The following is a 23010-nucleotide window of genomic DNA, read 5'->3' as shown; positions in this document are numbered from 1 at the left end:
CCTGAGTTTTCACTCCAAGCATTAAATATGAAGCTCTCCCCGTCACGGTTTTGGGGGAGGGGAAATTTTCTCCTGTCAAGAAAAAATTGAAAAAAAAGGCCCCCCAGTAGAAAGACAGTGCAAAGTCTTTTGTGGGGCCGGCTGGTACTAAAACCGCTTGGGCTTTTAAAAAGGCAGGCTTCGTTGAAATCCGAACGCATGGTTGGATATTAGGGAGGTAAAAAAAGTGGGGGAAGGCGTACAAGAAAAGAAGAATTGAATGGGCCCTTTTGGGGGGGGGGGGGGGGGGGGAGGTGACAAAAGTGTTTAAGATAGAAATAGGGGATGGTGTTTTAAAATGTTTATTTTCATTATTTATGTCAAAAAATTCTTAACATTTTTACTGCCTTTACTTTTCTTTACAATATTATAATATAATCAAACATTTATTAAAACAATATAAGACTTCCACTCTTTTTGTCTGAGTTGTGCCTACCATGTGGTGAAAACTTTGTATGAGTTGAGGGTTTTCGAGCATGTTATGCTTCCTGTCAATCACTTTGGTGGAAAAAATCCCTGATGAATTATTGAGTTATGAAAACTTGACCAAGGTTGATTTTAGGGAAAATCTTCTCTCAGGGTCCATTCCTAGCAATATTGGGAAGCTATCTAACTTGGAAAGTTTGGTTCTTTCCTCTACTAACCTCACTGGTGAAATTCCAGCTTCCCTTTTGAACCTCACAAAGCTTTCAAGATTTGCGGCAAATCAGAACAATTTCATAGGTCTTGTACCTCCTGGGATTACAAATCATCTCACGAGTTTGGATGTTAGTATTAATAAATTGTCTGGACCCATTCCAGAAGACCTTTTATCCCCATCACAGTTGCAGGTTGTAGATTTGTCAAATAATATGTTTAATGGGTCAGTGCCTACAAATTTTTCTCCAAAGTTGTTCAGGTTAAGGTTTAGGAGTAATCATCTTAGTGGAAATATTCCTTCAGGTTCTTTTGCAGCAATTCCTAATTTGAAATACTTGGAGTTGGATAACAATGACTTGACCAGATTAATACCGGTTGAATTGGAATCTTGCAGGAAAATGACAATGTTGAATTTAGCTCAGAATCACTTGACTGGTGTGTTGCCACCACTGCTTGGTAATATTACCAATCTTCAAGTCTTGAGGCTTCAAATGAACAAGCTTAATGGTGCAATCCCAATCGAAATTGGCCAACTTCATAAGTTGTCAATACTGAATTTGAGCTGGAATTCTCTGGGTGGATCAATTCCATTTGAGATTACAAAGTTGAGCAATATTACTTTCCTGAACTTGCAAACCAACAATCTAAGTGGTTCCATACCAACATCCATTGACAACTTGAAATTTCTCTTTGAACTCCAACTCAGGGAAAACAAACTAAGTGGTGTGATACCAAGCATGCCGGGGAGTTTGCAGGTGTCACTGAATCTTAGTAGCAACCACTTTAGTGGTAATACTCCCAACAATTTTGGTAATTTGGATAGCCTGCAAGTCTTGGATCTCTCAAATAACAAATTTCCTGGTCCAATTCCCAACCAACTAACTGGAATGTCAGCTTTGACATAGTTGTTACTTGCCAACAATGCACTGCTGTCTGGTGAAATTCCAAAATTCAGTCAACATCTTAAAGTTGTATCTTCTGGAACTGGTCTAATAAATAATACCTCACCTGACCATACAATAGCCAATAGGCCCAACATTGTCTCTAAGAAGGGAATATTTGTTCATGTGACAATTCTCATTGCAATTGTACCAGCTAGTTTTCTTGTTGGCATTGTCATTCAACTAGTTGTCTCAAGAAAAAGTTGTTGGCAACCTCAATTCATCGAAAGTAATTTATTAACTCCTAATGAAATTCACAAATCAAGAATTAACTTTGGTAAAGCCATGGAAGTTGTTGCTGATACATCAAATGTTACTTTGAAAACTAGGCTTCAAACATATTAGACTGCCATCATGCCCTCTGGATCAATCTATTTTATCAAGAATCTAAATTGTTCTAACAAGATATTGCCATTGGGAAGTCATGATAAATTTGGAAAAGAGCTAGAAGTCTTTGCAAAATTGAACAATTCAAATGTCATGACTCCTTTGGCCTATGTTCTGTCCATTGATACTACTTATATACTATATGAATATATCTCAAATGGCTCCTTCTATGATGTTCTTCATGGAAGCATGTTAGATTGGGGTAGCAGATATAGTATAGCCATTGGGGTGGCTCAAGGACTTTCTTTTCTAAAAGAAGGCTTTTACTCAATGTGATGCTTCTTTGAGTTGATGGTTGCTACAGAAAGATTGTTGAACAAATGTTGGACCAAAAGTTTAGGGAAAATTGTATTTTGTTATTGCTTGATATTAGTAATTTGTTAGATGTCTTAGGAAATACTTTATTGGTTATTAGAAATATGTTGGATATGACTTGTGATTAGAAATTTATTTCCCTTTTTTCTGACATGTTCCAACTTTATAAAAAGGGAGCAATGTAATGAATTAACATAGTTCTTTTGATTCAAAATTTATTTATTTTCTCTGTTTAGTTCATGTTGTACCAACAAATTGGCATCAAAGCTCTCTTTTGAAGGGTCCTATAAATTGAAAAAAAAAGGACTCATCCTACATAGCACTAGCCCCACCTATTCTTGATGGTGACAACTATCCTATTTGGGCAGCCAGAGCCTATAATAGAGACACATACCTAGAGGCAAATGATCTCTCTGGGAAGCTATAGAGGAGAACTATGATGTTCTTCCTTTGCTGGATAATCCAACACTGGCTTAGCTTAAAAGCGGGAAGGAAAGAAAAGCTAGAAATTCAAAGGAAAAAGCTTCTTTATTTTATGCTATCTCACAAGAAAATTCACTAGAAATCAACATTAGGAATTTGGCACTTCCTTAAGGATGAATGTGAAGGAAAAGAAAAGATAAAGAGCCTAGAAGTGTTGAATCTGGTTACAAGATTTGAGATACAAAAAATGAAGAAGTCAAACAATCAAGATTCAAGAGTATGCCAATAAAATTCTCAACATTGCAAATTGTTGGATCGAGTGGCCTCAGAATAATTAAGAAGGGGGGGTTGAATTAATTATTCCTAAACCTTTACTAATTAAAAATTACTCTTATAAGGCTTTTACTAAATTGTTAAGAGAATAAGGAGTAGAAGAGAAACTTAACAGAAAGTAAAAGCGAAAATTAAATGCACAGCGGAAAGTAAAAGAGTATGGAAGAAGGAAACAAACACACAAGAGTTTTTATACTGGTTTGACAACAACCCGTGCCTACATCCAGTCCCCAAGCGACCTGCGGTCCTTGAGATTTCTTTCAACCTTGTAAAAATCCTTTTACAAGCAAAGATCCACAAGGGATGTACCCTCCCTTGTTCTCTTTGAAACCCTAGTGGATGTACCCTCCACTAGAACTGATCCACAAGAGATGTACCCTCTCTTGTTCTCAGTCAAACCCAAGTAGATGTACCCTCTACTTGTACCACAAAGGATGTACCCTCCAATGTGTTGAGACAAAGATCTCAGACTGTTAAACCTTTGATACTTTGTGAATGGGGATACAAAAGAATTCTCAGGCGGTTAGTCCTTTGAACACTTTTGTATTAGGGAAAGGGAAAAATCAAAAGAATTCTCAAACTGTGTCGTTTTGAATTCTTTGACAAGGGAGAAGGGAGACACAAAAGAATTCAGGCGATTAGTCCTTTGTTCTTTTGGAAAAGGGAGAAGAGAGACACAAAAAGAATTCAGGCGGTTAGTCCTTGGCGAATTCTTTTTGGCAAAGGGAGAAGAGAATGAAAAGATGAATAGCACAAGTTTTCAAGGTTTAGAAAACCAGAAAACTTCAGAAAGCTTTTGGTACGAAGAAGAAGAAGTTCAAAGAGATTCAAGGCTTGTAAAGGATTGTAAGAGATTGATTGGAAAAGTATTCAAGATTGTTGTTGGAAAGATTGATTGAAAATGCAAAACAAAGCCTTGCTTTTATAGACTCTTCATGTCTGGTCAAGAAGGCCATTCAGAAGAGTTATAACTTTTAGAAAAACTTAAAACCCATTTGAAAAGGTCAAAACCTTTTTGAAGAGTTACATCTTTAGATTTTTCAGAAGCAAACACTGGTAATCGATTACCAAATAAGTGTAATCGATTACACAAAGCTTTTGAGTGAAAGGATGTGACTCTTCACATTTAAATTTGAATTTCAACGTTCATGGTCATTGGTAATCGATTACCAAAACATTGTAATCGATTACAGCCTTTTGAAAATATTTGGAACGTTGTAAATTCAGTTTGAAAACTTTTTCAAACTCATTTTGCTACTGGTAATCGATTACAACAATATGGTAATCGATTACCAGAGAGTAAAAACTCTTTGGTAAAGGTTTTGTCAAAAACTCATGTGCTATTCAAAGTTTTGAAAAAACTTTTTAATACTTATCTTGATTGAGTCTTTTCTTCATTCTTGAATCTTGATCTTGATTCTAGGCTTTCTTCTTGAGTCTTGAATTCTTCTTGATTCTTGAACTCTTGACTTGTTCTTGATTCACTTGAGATGTTCTTTGACCTTTGAGCTTTTTGTTCATCACCTTTGTCATCATCTTTTGTTGTCATCATTGTTATCATCAAAACACCTTTGAATCACTTTTGATTCATCATGAAGCTTTGCTTCCACACAAATAAGTAAGATTGCATGGCTTTGAATTTTCTAATTCTAAAATGGTTAAGAAAATACTTATTACTGTTCTTGAGAGATTTCAAGCCACAATCCATTCTTTAGAAAATACTAAAGATCTGTCTAATATTACCTTAATATAACTATTAAATGCATTAAAAGGCACAAGAAAAAAGAAGAATGGTGAGAAAAGAACAATCTAAAGAAGGTGCTCTCCAAGCTTTGATAAAAGATTTAGGAGGAAGAACAACAATGAGTAGAAGAGTGACAAGACTGACAACAACAACAAAAATAGGGATTGGATTTATCCATCATGTCCATACTACAAAAAGAGGAATCACCCACAAAGAAAGTGTTGGTTGAGGCCTCATGTTGAGTGCATGATAAGCTTTGGATGCATAGAGGATGTAATAGCTCTAGTGATTCATGATTGGTTTACAGTGGCAGCACAAACCACATGACCAAAAGCTATTAAAAGTGCTTGATAAAACTATCATTTCCAAAGTCAAAATTGGACATGGTGAATTTATTCAAATCAAGGTCAAAGTAAATCAAGTTGTAGACATCTTAACAAGTTTGAAATATATTTCTGATGCTTTATAAGTGCTTGACATTGACCAAAACCTACTTAGTGTTGGAAAGTTGATTGAAAAAGGTTTTGCGGTCATATTTGAAAACATGGTAATGGTGCCTAATTAAAGATGCAAATGGTAGAGATATATTCAAAGTGCAAATGAGGGCAAAAAGCTTTGCTCTAATTCTAATGGTGGAAGAACAAAGAGCATTCTAAGCACTGTAAGCAATGCAGAATTATGGCACAAAAGGCTAGGGCATTTCCATCATGTTGGAATTTTTATATGGAGAAACATAATTTGGTGAAAGGTGTGTCGTTGCTCGAAGACAAGCTAGCTGATTGCATGACTTGTCAATAAGGCAAACAAGTTAAATTTGTATATATTTAAACCAAGTTTCTACCACTGAAACCCACAACATGCAGTGACTCACAACCCTCATTAAACGTGGGAAGTAGACTGCAAGCTTGGGACAAAAATGTTGTTCTCATGCAATTCCATAATTCACATTCACCTTATCCTAAGACTAACACACGTATATATGCATGGTCTGCAACCGTCACACTTAACTAGTAACTTTTCCGATGAAGAGATTTAAGTTCCTAGGAAAATTTATTGTATGATCAGATAACATATATCAAATAATCTCCATCAGTATTCTCATGGTAGATGTATGCTCTAACAAACTACTACTAATAATTTATCTAATTTTTCATTTTATTTATTATTTACAGTGCAACTTATATTTTGTCTACTTGGGATTATCAGCAATGGTGGCCTTCATGGGTAATCCAATTTCAAACCCAATTTTGCTTTACTTTTTTACGACAAAGGTGTGAAACGTTTTAATAACAAAGAAACCAACATTCAGCTATGGCATCTATCTAACTGTAGTAGGCATTACTCAACAGTGCACCTCAAGGTTATCAAAATCGAGAGTCTATGCAGACTCGTGAGAGCTCTGTAGACTCGACTCATAAACTCGTAAGAGTCTACTTCGTAAAAAAAAATACCTATGGATAATAAGTAAATATATTCAAAATGCACCATTTTGCAAACAAATGACAATAATGCAGGTTACTTATTTTTAATTTGATGTTGTTTGGGTTTGTTTCTGTCTCAACATTGTTTTTTTAACCATATGCTTTTTAGGTTGTTGGAACTTGAATCTGATTGTAAACTCATAGGTCCTCATGTTCCTTAACTGATTATTTCTTCTGATCTTTGTCAACTTAATTTCCATTCAGTCTTAATTCTCTTGACAGTTATTAGTACTAACTATTTTCAAACAATATTTTACCAAACTATACTTATCCTTCTCAAATTACTTAAATCATCTATTTGGGTTACATCAATGGGTTGTGTTTGTAAGAGTATTTTAGTGTTGATCCTTCCAGAAATATCAGTTTCGATTGTACTGTGGAAGAGGCAATTCTGACAGGAAGCTTACTTGTTACCTCTTTTGTTCATGCTTCATGATTTCCAAAAGTTAAATGCTCTTCTTGTAGTTTCTTATCTAGATTAATGAGTAACATCATTTATCAGAGACATTAGGAATTTAGATTTACTGAAAGAAGTTTGTAAACTTGTGCCACTAGCCCACTACACTTTTTCACAGCAGGGTGATCTCTGACTAGACCAACATTAACATGTCCTTTAGTTTGTGTTGTTTCAAATTTCTTGCCCACAAGTACAAAGACAAATTTCTTACCCAAGCTTTAGGCAAAGCCACTAAAGCAAATGCATCACAACAATAGAAAGAAGAATTAGAGCACTACGCTAACACCATGAAATTTCTAAAATTCTCACCTAGACTCGCGGCTTCTCTCAAGCTCGTCGTGGACCTCGTGGGTCGTGGCTCATGGTACTCGCAGCTTCCAACAGAACCAGGCAACCACCGCACCGCATTGTCTGGTCTCGCATCATCTTGTCTCGCACTCTCGCGTCGTCTGAATAGCTCCAACTCATCGTGAATGAAGAACAAGGACAAACACAAAACGATAGAAGCAAAATCCCTAAACTAGAGTGGAGCAGTGGGCACAAAACGACGTCGTATCGCAGAAAAAAAATTTCCAACTGAACTCATGTGACTCGGGCCAGACTCGTGACTTTACACGAGTCTACAGTGAGTCCACCGAGTCTGCTCTTAGTTTGCACAATAATGAGTTTGCTTCCGAGTTGACTCGCAAGGACCAAGTAAACTCTTTAACTCGTAAGAGTCTATGAGTTGACTCTAGAGTTTGACAACCATGGTGCACCTAGCTAGGTTAGAGGCACCCTCAATTTTTGCATGTTTATAAATTTGGCAGACATGTTTGGTCATTATTGTATTATGAATGAAACCATAAAAAGTAGAGTTTCATACACAGAAATTTGGAATTACATTAACTTTCAAAATATAATACTCATCTACATCATATCAATCATATAACTTGTCAATTTTGGCTTACAATTTTCTCACAGATTTGATCCTGAAAAAGAAGCCAAACCATATATAGATAAATAGGAGCTTCTAAAAAAATCAACATGTACCTCAGATACTAGCTTATTGATCAATAATTGATGCTTAATTGCATAAAGGTATTGCTGGAGCAACACAAGTGAGAGGCATGTGCTGAGAATTCGTTACAAGTACTTGGAAGTTGTCATAAGACAAGAAGTAGGGTTTTTCGATTCAGAAGAAGCAATTAAAGAAACAAAAATCCTGAAATGCAGGAGATCTACATGATGATCAAGTTGAAAGTGGGCCTAGGAAGACTACAATGGTTCGCTTTCATGTTGGGCTGGAGGAGTCCCCATTTGGAAAGAGAAGGAAATACAAACTAATTAGGGCTTCTCTTGTTGATTTGGACAGGTGATGCAAATTATTTTTCGGAAGAGGTTGGTTTGTAAGCCTCATTCTAAGTAAAAGATCAATACCCATGCCTTTTTCTGTAAGCCATACTTTGAGCATGACATTAGAGTATTTAGGCATTATTTGACAACAAGACTAACCATTTTTATCATACGAAGTTGGTCATGAAATTGGTCTAAATTCAAGAGAACGAGCATTCACTGCTTCGAACCTCAAAGAAATGAGACTAAAGCTCTCTTATGAACTGAAATGCTACATATTCAAGTCCTTCGGTACATACTTTTGTGACTACACTACGTACATACTAGTGATGGTCGCACATGACGCCGATGCACCACGAAGGCTGTACGCGACGTCGACCCACCACGGATTTCGTAAAATGCACTTACCTGGATGACGTGCATACAAACGGAGCAACCAACAGAGGTGATTGAGCACACGAACGGGACGACAAAGTGGGACACAAGGTGAACATAGGGTGTTTGAGCGAGCGAGACACGTCAGAATAATTAGGGGTTCACATTTCTATAACAAAAACGACGATGATTCTTTAGCTAAAACTGTCGTCGTTTAAGTTTCCCATAATCACATAAATGTCACTGTCATACATTCTAAAACGGTTCTGTAAAATCATCTTAGAATGTGTGTCGTAAAAACAAAATTCATTCTTCATGAAGAACCGTCTTAGAATGTGCGTCATAGAAAGATAATTTTTTAGCGGTAAATGCATACTTTTCCTTTAACTTTATCTTTTTGTTCTTGATTTTACCAAGTTTTTTCTTCATCACCTTTGTTGAAACTTAATTAATTCTCGAGTTACTAATTCTCCCCCCAACAAATAATTTCTTTTTGTTGGTTTAAACCGTTAATGTTTCATAAAAACCCTCAGGCCTCAACTATATATATTGAGATCACACCTGCCACTCTAGTCACTCGTTTGTGACTTACCATCCAAGTCAAGTCTCTTCCAGTTGTAATACTTAATTCGTTCTAGCATCCAATATTCCGATCAACTGTTTATAAATCCCTTTCAATTAATCATTTTTATTATTATTTTAAATCAACACCTTTGTTTTCTTTTGCCTCTTTTCTATCTACAGGATAAAACCATTGGATGCCACAAAAGAAAAAAGAAGAGAAAATAATATATCAACAGATCCCTAACATAAAATAATAGATAAGTTATACAATTAGTGTTTTTTAATGCTTAAAATTATTTTCAATGTATTTTTAAAACATTATTCTTAAGAATTAATATTTACTAAAGGAGCATCGATGAAAGATTTTCATTTATTAAACAGACTGTAAACATGATTAACAAGCACTGATGTATAATACTAATAAAATTTAAAACCTAGTTTAAATAAATAAGGAAAACTTATATATATATATATATATATATATATATATATATATATATATATATATATATATATATATATATATATATATATATATATATTTCGAATTCCTTTTTTACATGATATATATTTCAAATACTTAAGAAAGATATATACTTCTTTTTATTGCTTATTATAAATAATTCAATATTATCAGTTATAGTAAAATATCTATTTTTATTACGTTCGAGTTTGGACACATTAAATATGACTTACTTGTCTATTCGCCCAACCTCCACTACAAACAATTTAAGGTCAAAATTAATCTAAATAACCACCAAACGTATAAAATAATTAATTAGTATATAGAGTGTATCTCGAGATCAATCATCACATGACCATATTTAGTTATGTTTTTCAGTATCGGATATGTTCTCTACCATGGATAGTAGTCAAAGGCATCAAATATATGCATTGGGATGCCAAGCTTAAGAACTTGTAAATAGAAGAGTTTAATGTTAATAATGCACTTACCGTAAAAAAATTTATACGGTTATTTAATTATAAATTATCGTTTAAATTATTTAAGATAATTATTTTAAAAATAAATATATTTATTATTAATAATAAATTATTATTGAATAATTATATATGTAAAATATTTAATAATTTAATGCATAACTATTTTTTCTTATACTAATTATTAAGATGACCCGAATTAAAAGAACTTGGCGGCTTCGTTTACTCTAATTATCTTAAGTAGCCGACCTCAAAAGTCGTATCAAAATCATAGAAAACTGTGCTATCATTTCTTGCAAATAATGATGCAGCAGGAAGAATGTGAACCTACCTACAAATGTTCCACCACTCATATATCCTTGATCTACTTTCCCCACATATCTTTCACATTTCTGTTCGTATATCAATCAACCACAATGATTAGCTTTATTTATTTTTTCTTAAAAACAGTATTCGTAAAAAGCATAATAAATGAAAAGGAAATTATTGTCAGAGTGCTCTTATGTGTACAAAAGAATTATAATTAAATTTATTTGCTTTGTTATATGATTAGTTTGTTTGCTTTGTTATATAACCACCAAAATATGGTCACACCCACGAAGTCTTTAAGCGGCTGATCGAGTCACATGCAGGTTGTGATATAGGTCTTTCTCTACATTTTAAAAGGAAAATTTGTGATATAGTTTATTTCTGACAATATTGATTAGAAGCACCCCGGGTCCTCCTTTCATGCACTGCATATGCAAAGCTCACAGAGAATGTGCAAATGGGATAAAATGGGGATCAAAACTTATGTTGCAATGTTAGTTGAGTCAAAGCTTTTCGCCTTTTCGGCAAGATGAGGACGATAGTTAGATTTTTAGTTTGAACTAATGTTCTGTCGTATATAGTAATTTGAGGAAAGCTTGGTTTAATCCCTCTGCCCCAAAAGATTTGGGTTACATGGTTAACAAATTACAAATCGTTTACATGATAACTTGATTTTGCATTATTAATCTTATCATATAACACATATATATTACATGTTTGTTTTTCTTTCAAAATATTTATTTCAATATATGACTCTTTGGATAGATAGAGGGACTAAAACGAATTTTTTTTCAACTTACGGATACTTAAAAAACCAATTTTAAATTTAAAAGATCAAAACCAAAATTTATTTAAAATTTAAAGGAACTAAAAAAATATATATTTAAGCCTTATCGATATTAAGTTTACACTTTTTATAATATATATATATATATATATATATATATATATGTGTGTGTGTGTGTGTCTTATATATCAGCTTAAAAAAAATAGTAGCTACACAAAAATCCAATCAGGCATAATCCCTCATGATCAAATTGCAGTGTAATTTGATCCTGGAAGGGAAGAAAGACAAAGAAAACTGCAAGTTTATTTGAAAAGAAAGAAAAGCTTACAAAAATTATTTTTTTCTACTATCCATGAAAAAAAAGTGTCTCACAATGTGTTCGAGGACTCTTTTATAGAATTAAAAAATATTGTAATTACACTTCATGTTATCTAAACTGAAACTATTTCTGTAGTACCCATTTACAATAAAAATTAATCGGGATCAAATTACATAACTCTTTCTAGTGTAGGATCGCAATCATAGAAAAATACATGGATTGAAGATATCATTCACAAACACATTGTTAATGCCCTTATTTTTAGTATATTATGGTGGGATAATTATCTCACTAATAATTATCCCACCATCCTTTTCATTAAACAATGGCAACATATAGAAATCTTTGTAATTTTTTAATTCCGTCTAATTTCATAACTCTTATATATATATATATATACACGAAAAAAGATCAAATTATATTGGTGTAACTTTGACAATTATTGTATTATTCTATAACTTTCAACTCAATAATATTTTGTTAAAACTTACCATTGGATTTGAAAAATTGTTTCACATAAATCACATATATAAAATTTTGTATTAATTCAAAATAATTTGTTTCTTCATTTATATAATTTAAAATTGACGCAATATAAACATTTCAAAATATACAAAAAATATGGATAATTTGATTACCTTCTTGTTACGGTTCAATCTTGACAAAATTTGATACAAACGATCTTAAAAATATGTAAATATAATTTAACGGTTGGATCAATAAAAATTACATTTTATATCAAGTCATAAAAATAGTGCAATAGTTGTCGAAGATACACCGGTGTAATTTGATTTCTCTTTATATTATAATAATAATAATAATAATAATATACTCATACAATTTTATATTAGCACATATTTTGCTATTTTGATTTATATAAATGCATTTTAAAAAAAAAATATTATCTTCATAAATACATTCACATTTGTATATAATAACTTAGATTAGATGAGGATAATTCAAGTTACTCCATAAATATTTTTCATCTTTACACTTTATTTTCTTTTAATTTAACAGTTTTAATGAATAACTTATCTTTGAGGGTTAAATTAAAAAAAAAGAATAACAATTAAAAATAATTCTTTTAAAGTTAATTATTCTTAAAGTAATTTAATTCCTCTTCAACTTAAATACACACATATGCTAACCTAATAATTCACCTCTACAAAAAATTAGAATAAATATCTTGAACGAGAGCATTTTTAGTTATCTTTTTCAATTAATGAGAATGTTTTAGCTACTTTTCTTTGACGGGTGTAGTTTTAACAATTTTTCTTAATCTTTTATCTCTTTCAATTTATTGTTTTCAATATCTTTATTTTAAACTTGGATTTCAATATTTTTTTAGAAGAAATTATCAATAATTGTATTGTCCAAGGTCCATAAAATACACGTGTCATGTTACGTGGCACTCTGAGAAACGCGTCAATCCTCCAGTCCAACATGGACGCTCAACGCTTAGTAGTCGGGCTCTCCAATAGACAAGTTATCTCTAACCTCTTACTAGTAGAATATAATGACATTTCTTTATTTTTGGCATGTATTTAATTATCTACAAAGTTACACATTAAGGTACAATTATCTACTAACAATTATCTCTAAATTACATTTTATATGTAACATTATCTATAAGTCATCGACTATAATTTACATGACAATAATTATCTGTAAGGTTAGTTACATTGCCATAAATACCCTTAGCAACAAGGGCCCGCAGCTCCCTCACCATTCTATAAGCATCATCAGGTTCCCTCGTACTCTCTCAACATAATGACTCACACATTCATTCATACTCACTTGAGACAAATATATTCACACCTACTTATATGCTTATTTTCTCATACTCTCCTAACTCAGGTACTTATTTGAACGTCGAAATCATTTATTTTGCAGGTTCCTCTTTTAGTTTTCTTAACAAATGTTACTCTCAGTCCGACATGCAAAGTCTAGGAGCCCACCTTAATCATGTCTACTCTGTCATGTGTTAGCTTCGAATTTTGGTAAGTACAATGATTAAAAATAAAATATTAATTAATTGAAGAATAATTTTAAAATTGCATTAAGTTGGACAAATGTAGTTAAAAATTATTTATATTTGAGTTCACCAAACCTTTTCTTTTTCTTGTAATTGAATCATCGGGGGAGTATATTTTATCTCAGTTAAATTAAATAGATAACTTGATTAGCCTATTTCAGAACAAAAAAAAAACCTTGATTAGCCTATTTCAGTAAAAAAAAAACCTTGATTAGCCTATCAATACTAAATGTGTATGTATTAAATGACATTTCTATGACTCAAGTAAGAGCATCTTCAATGATCGTCGCTCAATGAATTGTTTATTTTTAGATATTATTGATTAATTTTTTTATTATTGAAGGTGATTTATGTGTTATGTTGGATAATTTTTTTCCTGCAATTCTTCCTTTCTTTTAAGAGAAATGATTACAATAACTTTTTAACATTCTCTTCTTAATAGCTGTAAAAAAATCTCCACTTAATATATTTTATTATTGATTAAAATTTATTAGAAACCACAATATCATAGATGAAATTCATTAAATAAGAAGTATGAGATCTATAAAATTATTTATGATTTTTAATAAATTTTAATGAATAAAAATATATATTAAGATAAATATGTTAAAAAAATGCATTCCTAACTTTTCCTCTTCTAATTATAAAATCCATAGCAATTGTAAGTGAAGCTAGCCCAAAGCCTTAGCTACCATTATATATTTTTACATTTTTGTTATATATGGAAACCCTTTTCTTTGTTTTTGGTGTGAACCAAGTATCCTTCAATCAAAAATCAAGGATTAATCCTCAGAGGTACTGAGATCTATTTAAAGAGTTAACCTCTTCCAATAAATATTTTTCCATGTACATGAGTCAAAAATGAAACTCATGATCACATACTTAAAAAACAAAATTACTTATCAATTATATCAGATTGATTAATTATGTGAACCTTTTTCATGTCCTTGTTTTCTTTGTTCTGTCTTGTTTTTAATGTCTACGGTCATTTCAATTTGTTTGTTTTGATAGCATTAAAATCTCGGAATCTTGTATTTGTTTTTTGGTCTAAGTGAGAATGATATTTAAGATTCTTAGAGTGATACAATGGGTACAATCACCGTTAGGTATGCTTGTGCACATAACTAAAAGTAAATATTGATTTTCGTATATATATTTTTAATATAATACGAAAATTATACTTTTAATTTTTTATCATACGTTGATAAATACACTATAAAAAAATATATTATATATCATTTACTTTTTTTTTATCAATATGCACCAGTAATCCACACATATTACTAATTAAATTCATTATTAAAAATATATATATGTAACTTCACTTGAGGCTTTGAGCCATACTCCCTACCATTGAAGCATTAAACGCGTACTCAACTACCTCATGCATGTGGTTACGAAACAATGAATTCATCAATGATTAACATTTGCTCTAGAGATTGCAAATCGATATGTACATGTACTACTATACCATTTACTCTTATTATTGTTAATTTTGTCTTTTTTAAGCAAGTTAATTTTGTTAGAATGAATTGGTAATGGAAAAATAATAAAATATAGTTATTTTTGTTATTTTTTTATGAAATGAACCGCCACTAAAGCATGTTTTAGGGGAAAAAAAAATCAAGAGGGACCCTTATAGAAGGAGCGTGAGAAATTGGAGTACAATGGAGTGGGGATTTTGAATCCTTATCGTCTTTTCTTGCAGCATGCCCGTACTTCAATGAATTGATATACTTTTAGTGAATTACTTTTTTATGCTTACTAATCTGCAACCTGTGCACATGCACGGATTGTTTGGTAAGCGAGTTTACAAATGTTGATTAACAGTAAAATAGAGTTAAAGTCAAATACACAAAAATGAAAACCTATAGTCGCAGAAGTAGTAGGAATAATGGCACCAGAAATGACATTGTTTCCATAAAATAGAGATCGAGAAACAGGCTCACGAATAGCATCAATATCTCCTTGAGGGGGAGCAAACAAAAACTACAAAACAAATCCCCCACAGCAGTACCCACATCTTCATCTGAAGTAAAGAGATAAGCTACTTTTTTCTCTTAAAAATAAAAAAGAATAAATAAGATAAACCCAATTGCAAATGATATGTAAGCATTGTCACAACTATAGAGAACTTTGCATCACAACTATAGAGAACTTTGCAGCTTGTGAGTTTCCTCTTCCAAGTTCATTTGCCACTAACACTGCAAATTTAGAACTATAAAGTTAATATTCAGCAGCATATACTATTTATTTGGTAGATGATGACAAAAACAATTGTTACAACCATAAAAAGGCAAAGGGCGTCCTTACCTTGTTGCAGCCATGAAACCAAGCGCTATCATCATTTCCCATCCATTGATGTTAATACTGTAAATAATAAAATTTGCTTTTAATCTTTAACAGCAAAGCAATACTAAATGATACGAAACATGTTGGTAAGAAATTGTTTTCAGAAGAAAAGAAAAATTCAAAGGTGATAAGTTATACACAGTAATTCGTGTTACACGAATTCATCCCACTAAGCAATCTCCGAAATTCAAAATATAATAAGCCATATCAAGTATGCACAAACTAAATAAATAAACCACGTTAACATAGTCTGCCTTATATCACATTAAATGATTAGATTCTAATCCAACTAAAGATAAAAGTTAAGAAAGTAAAAAACAATAATCAACTACCTTCTTCCTAGATTTTACATAGGTATTCAGCATTTAACTCGGGCAAATCTTTGTACTCAAGCAAAAAGGAAGCAGAGAATCATTTGTATTTTCTTAGCACTATCACAGCCAATTGTAAAGACAAAATTTCAAATGGCCAGGGAATGAAGGACGAGGGAATAAAAAGGGAATAACAGTGATTTAAAATTTCAAGTCAAACTCCGGTCCTACCCCTTACACACCAAGCTACAGATAATGCATAATCTGGTATGAACCTATGAACTACCTTGCTATTAGTAACGTGTACCTTGTAAACATACCAATTAACAAAGACAGAAAAATACTCATTCTACATTGTTTTTCTTCAACCAGTTAAAACATCATATTAGGTACATGAGACATGACTTCAATTTCATAAGCAAGACAATAACAAAGTGTGAAAGAGGATATACTTGAATTAGTCCAAAATGCATTTTGAATAGAAATTTTCAAGCTCTGGAAAGCACAACCTATCAATAAAGCAATTGTTAGAGGATTTGAGCATGATTTCATACTTCAAATAACTCCTTAGAGCTTAATCTAGATAAATAATGTCTAAATACTACATCAATTTGTTATATTGTGATATGAACTAATCCATGAGAAGAAGAGGAAATTAAATTTGCAGAGATATATAAGAAAAATAATTGAAAAACAAAGAAACTTCAGGTTTATTTTTTGGTCATTCAATAAGTAGTCAATATTTTTTAAAGAAGAAGAAAAATACTGCTCTTTATTCAAATTGAGAAAAAGAGGTTCATACATCATGTTGTAGATAGCTAACAATCTAAGGTGAAACCTCTTTTATTTATTATCTTTCCTGAAGCATGAAAGCTAGAGAAGCCAACTTATTAAAGCAATAATGTTGCAGTTTCTTCTTACCCACTGAACACTAGGTGATGAAAAAGAGTGCATCAATTGAATGCAATCTTTGATAATGCCATCAAAATATGTGTAATGCAGCATTGGTGCCTTATTACATGACTTCAATACACCATCTCAAGGCCAGAGATTCTGCCACTTTGATATTATAAGTATTTGGCATAAACTGTTGCAACTGCAAAAATTTCACCCTCATGGTCCTAATAATGATTCCAATGCCAAAGTTTGCTTTTAATTTGGCTTTTGTAATGGCTTCTTCCATCTTTCATTCCTTCTTGTAACACTTTTATTGTCTTCAGTAAGTGGTAAAATGAGGCGGTGTACCTGTTGCATATAATCTGCTCAACTGACATTTTCTTTTGCTTGAACACCATTGGTTGATTTGGTTCCTACAATAACGTTAAACAAAGCAATTGGTATTATGATGTGACTAACTTTAGAAGCTTTTAAAAGATCATTCAGTAACTTATAAGCTCTGGATTACCGTTGATACTACACATTACACTAAGTTTTGTTTACCAACCTCATCTAGATGTAAAACACAAGCAATTGAAGGGAAGGGGCTAGTAGTGAGAGTAGGGGTAGGTAAGAGATTATTAGTGCAAGAAAATTCAATCTCAGGCCACGAACAACTTCAAAAGTAAAAAATATTAAAAAGAACTATTGGAGGAGAAATATACATATACCTGGGTATTTATGAGCGCAAGTATCCCATATACTGGGTCCTTTCCCACCTTCCCTTGCAGCACTTTCATAATACACAACAAAATTATGTATCTTAGATTCTGAATACATAAATGGTAATTGACAACAATAAACAAAATTGGAAGATTGTTCATGGGCTGAAACCTTCTTCATGAATAACATCATTGACACTCGTCCTACAGCAAAAGTCTTGGAGCAAAGCGATAGCATTTCAATATTATAATCGGTTTACTTACTAATTTGAAAAAATAGCACTACTCCATCCAATCACCTTTATGCACACCTACAATACATTCCATTGATTTTAGTAACTGCAATCCCAGTCTTTTTAATTCAGAAAATTAAAACTCCTATGGTAATAGGTTGATAAATTCAACCAAAAAAACATATAACCCACAACCTATCTTAAAACCTTTTCATCAATGTTCTAGATAAAGGTATAAATCAAGAGAGATAAAGGAATAACTTTCAAGGGTCGCCATCCTACCACATGATTATCAATCAATATATGGAAAAACATAGATACCCATAAAAGTGTAAAAGCTAATTGAAGGTAAAAGGAAAAAAAAAGGAGTCAACTTTTTTTTTTCCAGCTATGGTTGGATTCATAAAACATACCCCATATGCATGCAATGTCCGAAACACCCCCAAAAGCCTGATTAGATTAGATCTGTCATGAGGATTTTGAAGAAAAATAAAGAAGATGAAACTGATTCAAAGCAATCCTAAGAATTCAATCAAAAGACAGAGATTAAAAAAATAAAAGAGAGAGAGAGAGAGAGAGAGAGAGAGAGAGAGAGAGAGAGAGAGAGAGAGAATGCATAAAAAAAAGGAAGGAAAAAAAAGAACCTTAGTTTGATAGCCCTCCCTTCTCATATGCAAACACACAAATGAGATTGCTTTTGGATTCTTCGTCGTCCATGTCTTCTTTACATAAATTTTAATTTTTAATACATTATATTAAAATTGAAGTGTTTTCTTATCAAATAAATTGAATTTTAATATTATTATAATATTAATAATTCTTAATTTTAATTCAATTTGTACATTACAATTTTTTCACGCACTATATTAATTAATAAAGAAGAAGTAGATTAATTTTAATGATTTACTTCCATAATAAAGATGAAGTAGCTTTAAAATTATTTCTTAAAAAAATTTAAAAATACCTATATAGAAACTTACTAATTTAAGACATGTGTTACAGATAATTTTATCCCTTAAATTCTTTTTTGTGAAAGCTTAACATGTATCTCAATAACTAAAGGGATTAATCTCAATAACTAAAGGGATTAATCATTGATTCTTAGTAAAAAAGAAACACCAAATTCACCTACAAAGTATATTAAAAGTGTAAAAGTATACCCATATAGAAACTTAATAATTTAAGACACGTGTTACAAATAATTTTATCCCTTAAAATTTTTTATGTGAAAGCTTAACATGTATCTCAATAACTAAAGGGATTAATCTCAACAGCTAAAGGGATTAATCATTGATTCTTAGTTAAAAAAAAAACATCAAATTCACCTACAAAGTACATTAAAAGTGTAAAAGTAAAAGTGATTACATTTAGAAAAAAAATGACTATTTATCTAAAAATATAGATAAGATATTATTTATGATGTGTATGCAAAAAAGCACTATGATAAAACGAAAATAATCAAGTTGCACACAAATGCTAACGACAAAACACATACCCAGTGAAGATTACCATAAAATTACCTATACAAATGCTCTTTGTGCAACATCTTGATCGGTTTAGACTTGGATAATACTAAACTCAGGCAAAAAAACAAAACACAATGGAATACACGTGGCACTTTTTCTGACTTTTTGGTCATTTTGTCCTTACTTCATTGGTTGACACGTGCATTTTGGGCTTGCTTAATTTTTGGACGCGTGCATTTTGGCCTTCTTCTTTTGTTGATGGGTACTTTCATTTTGCTTTCAACTGAGGCATTAGCAGCCAGTTTTTCCCTCTTGACTTCATCTCCTTATTTCATTTTTGTTAACAAATTTAGCCAAAACAACCACTGCAGACACATTACCAAAAGGCTGGCAGCAAAATCAATGACAAAAAAAGAAGCTGAGACACAGTGTCAATTGCTGCTTATCAATCGTAAATTTTTTTCAATTTAATGTATAAAATAACTATTATAAAAATTAATAGATTTTTTATATATGATAATTTTTTTATTAAATAACAATAACAACATAATTGGTATAAATATTCATTTATTAAATTTTAGTTGGAGAGAATAAAAGTATCATAAGTTTGTAAGTCATTCACATTCATTATAAAAAAATATATAAATATAAAAAATAATATAATTTACTAATAAATCAAAGATTTCCTTTTAATCCAAACCCAGAGACTAAATGTATATAAATTTATATGCAAACTCATTCAAAAGATTGATTTTTGTTAAAGTTTTTTATCATTAATTAATCATAAATTTTTTTAGCATAGCTTATAAAATAATTAAAATAATTTTTACAATTTAATCTATAGAGTATCATTTTTACAATTTAAAATAATTTTTAAAAAATTATAATAGGCCCATGACACATTTACTAATATAAATACTATAAAGAAAAAAACAACTTTTTTATGAATTATCTAGAATTGTGACACAAGTCTACATATTAAAAAATATTAAAAAGAAGAAAGGATATGACTCCAATCAATCAAGATTTATAGTATTAGGTTCTAACATGGTTAAGAATAACTTAGTAATTTTGAAACTCCATGTGGTTATTATTGACTCATTTACATTAATGCATAGGCAAATATTAAAAGTTTTCAATTTAAAGTACCTGCATTCCTTACATATAGCACAAGTGAATTAATTAATGGCAGATTGTATCGAGTCCCAGCAGAGGCTGCTTCATTGGGTGAGAGAAGCAGCTTATACTTCAATCCAGATAAAATTCATGCAAACCTAAGACATCGAACCTACATCGCCCATAATAGAAATATTCATTAAAATGAGGATAACCATGTGACCTCGTTACACAGGAAAAATTGCATAAACTTACATAGCACACTAAATCACTACATATCCAGGGAAACAAAGGAACACAACGAACACATGCAAGACTTAACTGTAATATCAACAACTATATAGATGAAATCATAACAAAGAAAGGAGACTACAACAATATATGCATGTTTTAGAATATCTTTTTGTATGCTTAAACAACATTACTAAACCATTAAAACCAATTTTTTACACGTCCATGGCAACCCTATCCATGAGAACTCTTTTGTACAATTGTGCATCTTCTGCAATTGATTGTCCTGAATTACGAACACAACAAAAAAATAATACAAAATAGATAATATTAAAAATAGCCGAAAAAAAACCCAGATAACCAAGATAAAAAGGGTAGTATATTAGCATAAGCAACAATACCTTCAAGGCTCCAATTGCTCCAATTTCAGCTTCATAACCATGTTTTCCCACCATAATCTCATCCCCTGAAGACAAATCTGAAACATTGAAAACACAAAAACAACAAATTTAATTTCAATTACCGAATCCAAATATGCAAAAAAAAAACAAAAATTAAAACATTTCCCAAACCTTATCACAGAGGTCACCCACAACAAAAAAAAACATCTCAAGTTTTAAAACAAAAAGAAAAAAAATACGAATACACCATTCAATTTCATATCCAATTAGCAGAAATCTTGCCCTAAGCAAAATTTTCAAAAAAACCCTCAAAATCTGAGAAATCCCAAACACAATCCAAACTATACCAGACCGAAAACCCCAATAAAAAATGCAAAACACTAAGAAATTAAACAAAGGGGAAAAACCAAAGGGTAGTAAAAAAACAAAACCCTAGAACCAAAAAACCAACCTTTATCTCACCCCAAATGAAAAACAACAAATCGGTCATTCACATGAACGAAAGAGAACCTAACTTTACAGTGCTAGCTATCAAATCTATCACCTCAAATCTTAAGAACCACATGCATCTTACATTAGGACTTAGCTGAAGAGGAAGAGAGGCAAAGCAACGAAGCACTCCTCTGAGATGAAGCCAGGGAAAAGTGGGACGCGTCAACAAATGAAGCAACCCCACCGAAAAGCTTTAAAGAGAAAAGCACATGACACAACAAAACAGTGAAAACTGAATTACTCAGTAAGTGCGTGGCACAACCAGAGGAGTGGGAATTGGACACCCAAAATGACCAAAAAACCATTAAAAGGGACAATTGTCTAATTTTCAAGCATGAGCACACCAGTAATTTTCCTATACTTCTCTTTTATAATATAGGATATAGATAGATTACTTTTTTATACTTATAGAAGCATTCGAGTAACACACGTGAATAGGACATATATAACATTACTTTAATATAATCTTCCTTTTGCTGTGCCAAAAAAAGAAGTTAATTTGCGATTCGATTGATTATGAAATTGTGATCGAAGATATCACTTTATTTCAATATAAACCTATTAATGGGAGGGAAATTATTCGGATGCCAAAGTCAAATAGAAGTTGTGTACGTTTTTTGTAATTAAAATATACTTAGAGTATATTTCCATTGATGAATGAAGAGAGTTCAAGTGAAGTCATGTAATTAAAATTGACAAATGGTTGCGGTTATAATTCCGTTGTAAAAAAAAAGCAGAGGATAGGTGTCACATTCTCAATCAAGCGGTTTTTCTTAGAAGCCACATTTCCTAGGCAATTTACTTTTTTTGTTACAAATAGGTGTCACATTCTCGATCAAGTCTTTGTAATTTTTATTTGGTTTTTGAACAACATACTACTCCTATAATACCAATTTCACCGCACTTAATTATGGCTACCAAGTTTTATGGAAAAGATGTATGTTATGACTCATTATTTTATTTTCGATTAAATTAGATTTATACTTTCTTGCATTCATCTATCTACAACTCCTTCTTTCCGGGTGCATATAATTCATTTACATCTTATATAGTGTCAATTTTCCATATTGAAAACAAGTTGTTAGTTTGATTAAAGAACCCTTAAAGGCATTTTGGTTAAGATAAAAGTCTTATTTTAAAATATTTTTTGTTGGTTTATTGTTTTTCGAATCCTTAACCATAATTTCTTATCAACACTATCTAGAGATTTGCAAAAAGGTTTCGAAAAAGTTTATAAAATTTGCATACACACTATTCAATTCTTTTTCTAGTGTGTAACTTTTTTCCAAACTTTGTTAGAAGTGAAATGGACAAATGAATGCATACTTATCCAAGAGATTCTTTAACTTGCAAAGGATAAAGGTATACATGTAATATTACAAAAAAGA

At 31.5% G+C, this 23010-nt stretch overlaps 1 protein-coding gene and 1 long non-coding RNA gene across 3 annotated transcripts; one reads left to right on the top strand and one right to left on the bottom strand.

Annotated features, from left to right (window-relative positions):
- Positions 1-515: 515 nt before the first annotated feature.
- On the top strand, positions 516-1583 carry LOC102669604 (LRR receptor-like serine/threonine-protein kinase ERECTA). Its single transcript, XM_026127412.1, has one exon. The coding sequence runs from the start codon at positions 516-518 to the stop codon at positions 1581-1583; it is 1068 nt and encodes a 355-aa protein (XP_025983197.1).
- Positions 1584-15328: 13745 nt separating this feature from the next.
- On the bottom strand, positions 15329-18660 carry LOC102664365 (uncharacterized). 2 transcript variants are annotated; one of them, XR_420271.4, is made up of 7 exons: positions 18330-18660; positions 17856-17994; positions 17693-17754; positions 17007-17395; positions 16538-16594; positions 15736-15792; positions 15329-15626 (listed from the first exon to the last, which is right to left on the bottom strand). It is a non-coding gene; the product is annotated as an uncharacterized lncRNA (long non-coding RNA). The 2 variants fall into 2 exon arrangements; XR_001386852.3 differs by having other exon boundaries at positions 17693-17994.
- Between the last annotated feature and the right edge of the window lie 4350 nt (positions 18661-23010).

This window comes from Glycine max, chromosome 20 (assembly GCF_000004515.6).
Source record: "Glycine max cultivar Williams 82 chromosome 20, Glycine_max_v4.0, whole genome shotgun sequence".
NCBI classification, from domain to species: Eukaryota; Viridiplantae; Streptophyta; class Magnoliopsida; order Fabales; family Fabaceae; genus Glycine; species Glycine max.
The sequence above is the reverse complement of the archived record's forward strand: the minus strand, read 5'-3'. Positions and strand labels throughout refer to the sequence as shown.